General features: G+C 35.9%; 1 protein-coding gene across 2 annotated transcripts in view; it reads left to right on the plus strand.

Annotated features, from left to right (window-relative positions):
- Positions 1-7135, plus strand: part of LOC108756857 (DE-cadherin-like) — a 143814-nt gene that overhangs the window by 126846 nt on the left and 9833 nt on the right. For both annotated transcript variants that reach the window (XM_018500970.1, XM_018500980.1), the window contains exon 2: positions 4202-4275. In XM_018500970.1, coding sequence (XP_018356472.1) covers positions 4202-4275 — 74 coding nt within the window. The remainder of the gene's footprint in view (positions 1-4201; positions 4276-7135) is intronic.

Consider the following 7135-nt stretch of genomic DNA (forward strand, 5'->3'; position numbering starts at 1 on the left):
ACGTATACTCCTATATATGGAGCGAAATTGGCAGAATTATGCAGTGCTACAGGATTTCGTATAATAAAGAAAAGGCGAAATAAATTCGAAAAATGTTTTAACCCAATTATAAGATAAGTTAATAGCGCATATTTATCGCGGAGTGTTCTCGCGGAGATAAACGCGCGCGCTACGCTGATATGTAAAAAAAAGATTGCAAAATTATATTACGTTCGTATATTACATTTAGACGATTTTTCGCCGTAGCGAATTTGGATATTAACAGGCTTAAGCGGCGCAAATACACGCTGCCGGCCAACTGGCTCCGGTGTGCACTTAGTAAAATGAGGATTAATAATATAACTTCTGTAATCCACTGTTGAATATCGTTGTTGGGTGCGAGTGTCTCGTGAAAAAAATTTACCTAGGAGTGTGCCGGCGGTAAGCGCCGATTGAAACGGTGCCAGCTACACTTTTACCAATTTAAACTTATTGTTTAACTATCCCCCCACTGCCGCAGTTCGACCCAGTTACTATCCCATTTGCTGCGATTTGAGATGAAATGAAAATTATTACGATGAATTGCACGGATACTGCGGTGATTTCTACAATTATACCGAGCAAATAGACCTTTGAGGAATTTGTTAACCGTCTTTCTAGCAGATTAACCATACCGGAGTTTCTCCACTGGCGCGGCGGCTGTATCAAGTTTCGCAAATTCGCAAGCACTAAATAAACTAGATGGTGTTTCCATAATTTTCAGCTGACGCGGCGCAAGGCACGATCGATCATCCGTCGTCGAAGAGCGAATTATTTAAGTACGAGCGATGATCTTCTCATTTACTTGACGTAAAAGAAAGCAAATATATAATAACTAAGAAAGTAAATGGAAAAAAAAATTCGTAAGTTGACGAGAGATTGAATAGTACGAGTATATATCAGACGCCATGCAGGCACGAATCGAGAGTTTCTCGCTGTGAATTAGAGAGTGTTGGGCGTTGCCAAAACTCTTGAAAAAAAAAAAGCAGAGAAGAAAGCAGTGCGGTTAAATTCAATAAATCTCACTCGATAGTTTCGATAAATGGTTTTGATATAGAAAACGGCGGGCGTATATAATCCATTATGGAACGTACCTGGTTTCTGGTTTGTGACATAAAAGTTATTGAGTCTCTTCGGATACTAAATGGAATACTATAATATGACTGACACAAATTCCTCCTAACGCTGCGAGTATATGATGTTTGCGTGTTATTCTCTTCCCATGAAAATCTTCTCGTAAATGGATGGATCTACGCGTTGCTTTTCTTTCGTTAGTTTAGCTAGCATTTAGCTGAAATTCGATACGAATATCTCTTAATCCTGTATATTTCCGTTTATTCAGTAAACACTTACGGATACATAATCTTTTTGAGGCAGTACAATTACATAATAATATGGAAGATTTGTAACTTACTATATTAGATAAACTTATGAAATATTCAGGACACGTAAAATATTAAGAAGCAGCAGAATATGCTATCTTTCTGTATTTGAATATCATATATTCCAAACTGCAGATTAAAAAATTAAAGTCGATGTACAGTCCCGATAGAGGACTGACATGATAGTCACCGTTAAATTGTTGATAACGTAATGAATAATGGTAATCTTTGCTAAACGTTGCTGCCGTGACTATCTCTGACATTTGAGCGTAACGTTAGAGTATGCGGCCTCATAAAAGTAAATATACTAGTGTTCCATGTGTGCATATTTCCATTTATCTGCATTTATTTCCGGCGTTACGAGTTGTTTTATCACAAGTAGTTGCCCTGGATTAATCCTCTCGATGGAGCAAATAATCGCGGCATTGCATCGACATTTTTCATAATTTCGCTCTGCGACATATGTATATGTACGAGTATAGTCGAACTACCGCTAGCTCCGATTTTCATTGAGAAGCGTGATAAAATATAACGTGGTAAAACACAACGGAATTAATATGGGAAACTTGATAGAGAAATTTCACGGGAATACGCGGGAATTTCGCGGGCGAATGCAATATCGAGGGGGAAGTACTTAATGGATCTCCAGCGCGAAAGAACTGGGCTAAGAGATGCGCTTTCTTCTCTTGAAAATATCTAAAAGGAACGGACGCCAGTGCGATATGGCGGACTAGCGAAACGGTGCTTAACGTGTCAGCTAATGCGGAAATACAAATAGCTTCCTCATACTATACAGATGTTGCTCTCAACTCGAGCGGAACAAGATAACGGACTAAGTGTTAATTTGGACGAAGTGTTAGTTTGAGAGGGGTCGAGGACGGTTCGTGGTTACGATTGGAGTGTATGCTCGATTGAATACGAGTGATAATAAATTGAAGTGACATCGACAATTGTTGTTCCGAATGATTTTGATATAGAGATGGCACGGTAGGGGAGGAAGAATGGTTGATTCCCATTTCAATTATCGGGAGTTTCACAGGGGATTCCTCAATCAACGAGTTACATGTGCATAATTGCGCTTGTTGTACTTAAACAGGTTGAGCGACAATCGTTTGTCAAGTTTCCCAGAGAAACATAATTAATCTCGCTGCTACGTAATCATTAATGCCAGAGCAATTTTAGACTGTTAAACGCCAGTTTCACCAATTCGACCTTTATGAAATGATAGAAAAGCACGAAGACGAAAAAGAACTCTCAAAGACAATCAAGTCAGAAAAATTCGTGCAAGCGATTTATGGCCTAAGACGTCTGGCTTAGCTTCCAAACGTTCTGTTATTTATTTTGTTATTTCACAGTGACGGCTTCCGGGTGTGAGCGTTTGCGAGCCCGGTTGAATTTTATGCAATTCCGGTGATATCGCTTTTACGGTGGACCAAATTTACTTAAAATTCGGGACAGTTTAAACCGCATTGTGGTTGAGCCACGCAAGCTGTAGGAATGACAGCGCTTCATCGCTAGCACGTATTGCGGTTGGAAAGCATCAACAAAAGAGTGACAGGGATTATTTTCGGTACTCAAAAATACCGACAGCGAGTGTTCAATGAAACGAAAGCATTTTGTACCGCTTCTTTTTCTTGTTCTCTCGCGCACCCGCATTTCTCTTTTTTCTATTTTATAGCACGAAATCGGATTATTGTACGTTTTATTGCATCAATAATAATCTTGTTTAAAATTACAGTGGAGTATCTTTTTCTCAACTTGCGACAGTTGTTAACAACAGCAGTCTTTGCGAATAATTTTGCATACTTGGAACTGTACTTTCTTCTACGCGCCTTTTGCCTCGTCTCTTTGTACATTAACTTAAAGACTCAGCTAATGCCACATTAGTAATGCCGCATTAGCAATGCCTACTTTGCGCAACTTATGAATAGTTCTGAGGTAGCGTTCCAAGTTGCATCTCTCACTCTTCGGTGTTGGTGGAGTAGACATTGTTGTGAATGATGCATAAAGATCTCTGCAGCGCTAGGATCCGCCTCGAGATATATATAATTTCTAATTCAGTTAGCATTTAGCACTTGGAAATTTTAAGATTATTCCGTCGCAAGTTACAAAATTTTTTCTACTATTTCGCTTCCGTTATATGGTTTTATACGCACACGCGAAAATTCTTCTGATTGCGAAATCTCGAGGTAATGCTTGATATTTTAAATTATTATGCGTAAAATGTAAAGCGAGCGCCGCCGAAAAAATTCATGTACGGGTAAAACATAGATGCAGAATAGGAACGAATAAATGTGAGCTGAAATAATTTTTAAAAGGATTATGCTATTTAACAAGAGAGAGCAATATTCATCTTAGACATTATAAATTCAACGTTTGATTTATATTTCTATATATTATTGAATAAATGTTCATCAGAGCGTCTGCTATTTTCGATGTTGCTAAAGTATTAAGCGTTATATTATAATCGATGAACTCTACATAGAAACAATAATAATGTATGCTTACGTATATCACAATTACCTGTATTATCATTAAGTGTATATATTATAGATTATTATACATATAAATTATAAGAGACATCGCGTCGTATCGCGATACGTTATACGAATGTTAGGATAAAAAAAGTTTACTCTTGTTTTGACTTGTTGTTAAATTCTTGCTTTCGAAAAGGACGACAATATCACGCATTATTCCTAAATTTGAACGAAGCCTTTGATCGATTTTCCTCATCGAATGCAATATCCACAATATCCCAAATGGGCGATATCATCATCTTCCGTTTCTTCTTTATGTTACAGCGTCTGCAACGAGATTGAGGCACTCGAGACACCTGGACGAGAGATCGCAGTACCTGGGCGAGGGTAAATTATCGGTAAGTGCTTCTCGATTCGGTTCTTGATTCGATTTTTCGTTCCTTTCCACCACCATTTACACTCCGTTCCTTCTGTCTTGGACATTGAACCCGGTTTCTTCACAAATCCAAGATCCCAGGAACGATCCAAGTAGATCCCCGTATACATTACCTTTCCAGTAAGTTAAATAATAGATTTGTTTCTTCCTTTATCTCCTACCTGCCGAATAATTTAAATATGTATCTACCACGTGCGTGTACGGCTGCAGTCGTCTTTACGTGATATCGACGAGTTTAAATTCACTGTCACTCGTTGGATATGTGCGGAACGTGCAAAAAGTCACGACGCAGTGGATTTAAAGTATCAAGTGTTTTTATGACATCGGATGATTAATTATTCCCACAAAGTCTTGGATTTGTAATTAAATAAAATTAAAATGCATTTATTCTTAAGAGAGTATACACTTTAAAAGATATTCAAGCCAATAAAATATCGATAGACGCGAATTTCTACCTGAAATAATATATACTCAAAATATATAATATTATATCATTATTCAGTATTAGTACATGTCTAGAAATATTGATATATTGGCCTTTATTTAGATTTTTCTTATAGTATTGATCATATTAGCTATGAAGCCGTGAGTCTTCATGTTCAATACAAAATTCAACAATTAATGATTTTCAATAATCGAATTGCGCGGATAAATCCGTTCGACTCTATTAAATATAATATAATATCATGTATTGCTGCCAGAATCGAAATGTAACTTAACGAACTTTTCTATAATGAAAAGACGTGCTTGATCAAATAGTTTGTTCTAGATTCGTCAAACTCGTAACTGAATCTTGTTTGGAATCTAATCTCATAAATAGATACAGCAGAGAAGTTTCCTACAATTTAGATATAACCTAAACTCCATATGGCAGAGGGAACTACTTAAACTTTAGTATTTTAATAATTAAATTCAAATGCAACTGCGAAGGAAATAAGCTGAATAAGACAATGGATTTCTATGATTTTTAATTAATTAAATATTGTTTATATTGAATAAATATTATCAATGTTATTAAAAATAATTAGAATGGAATTCTAATTGTTTCTGTGCTTCTAAAATGGAAACAGATATTTTAATTGTATATATATATATATACGTAAAATATCTTTGCATTACGTATTTATTTTTATTTATTTACATTCAAATTAAAATGAAATTACATGTCTCTTTATTTTATTTACAGCTCAATTGGTCACGTTCTTTCAATTTTTAATATAAGATTATCTCGCTAACTTACTTTTAATTAAATTTTTCTCGAGGAAAAAATCGGGAGTACTTAAAGAATAACGAGAAAAGATTACTACCATTGTAGTAATCTTTTTCATGATACATGGGAGATAATATATAATAATTATATATAATATTTTTTTATACATATTACATTAACAGAGTAAGATTTATTACTCAGCCCTTTTACGAAATTTTATTGCTTTTACCTTAATCTTCAATTCCATTTTATCCATTGCAAATCAGAGATGATAGTCGCGGTGAAACTCGGTCTTTTGCGAATATTAAACGTTGCGCAAAAACATCACGAGCAATTTGCATCACACGAAAGCTTTCTCGCTTTCAATATTAAATTAGCAGTCGAGTATATCTCGCTGCTTGTATGCATCGTTAGGGTAACTCCGGTATATCGCACCTATTGAAAATTTAATTTATCAAGTATTATTTATTATGTTTACGGTAAATAAATTATATCGATAAAAACTTTATACTATCTATTACAATAAAAAATTAGAAATATGAAATATTTATTTTAAAACTTTTGCATTTTTACTATGTATCCTGTACATGTTGTAAGGGTAGGATGTACTATTTAAGTTTAAATTTGCATCTAAAAACACTCTTATTTTGCGTCTGAATTTTAATGAAAAACGCCCAGAAAATCAGAATCTTCATGGATTATTTTCCAAGATCTCAGCAGATGCCTTACGGATTTTATTGATGAAATTTTCTTTCGAACAAGTCTGCAGGAATCAGCTGTACATATAGTGTAACGGGGTTAATATGCTAAAACGCGGCTAACTTGTTTATCGTTAATGAGGTTGGAAAATACGAGAGCGAATACCGGCGCTATATCGGGAGTAACGCATGACGTCGGTAAAGTGCTGTGCGAAATTCTAAGCGGTCTGAGAGGTTCGCTAGATGCCAAGGCGTGCTTCACCGTGCGAGCAAACACGGTGAGCATACGCGGATTATGTTTCTTACCAAATGTCGTTTACTCAGGAATATCGTTATTCCCCGTGGGACGGAAAATAGTAATGAATATTAACGTCGCGGCCATTTAATTACATTGAAGATAACAGTCTAATGTGACCGCGTCCAAGGAGAGCGGAGATACTTAGGATTATTACGAGTGTCATACCTCGTGTTTCGACACAGGATTGATGAAAAATTTGACGTCAGTTGTATTACTATCTGCAAAATTAATTTTTTGGTTTATAAATTTTTTATATATCGTTATCGGTTATTATTCGCGATTACACATTCTTTCTCACTTTTTTCTTCTGTCTTCCTCTTCCTCTATAGTTCGAAAGTTAAACGGCATGTCGATCGTGTATTACGTATGTTAAACATCATCGGATCGATCCTAATCGCGATGAAATGGTAACACAATGCACGAGGGCGGATGCGACCAATAATTTATGAGGATATGACTTATCGAAACGCAATAGATCGCGTAACGTTGTACAAAGCTATGGGATTTATGTTAGCCTTGCCACATGTCTATTCTAGTCCTAGATCGTCGATGTGAACAACCGTTATTATGAAGCGTCTAAGTACGGTGCTCCGTTTTTTTCACTTTGTGTTTCTAC

The sequence above is a fragment of the Trachymyrmex septentrionalis genome, unplaced genomic scaffold (genome assembly GCF_001594115.1).
Source record: "Trachymyrmex septentrionalis isolate Tsep2-gDNA-1 unplaced genomic scaffold, Tsep1.0 scaffold101, whole genome shotgun sequence".
Taxonomy (NCBI): Eukaryota; Metazoa; Arthropoda; class Insecta; order Hymenoptera; family Formicidae; genus Trachymyrmex; species Trachymyrmex septentrionalis.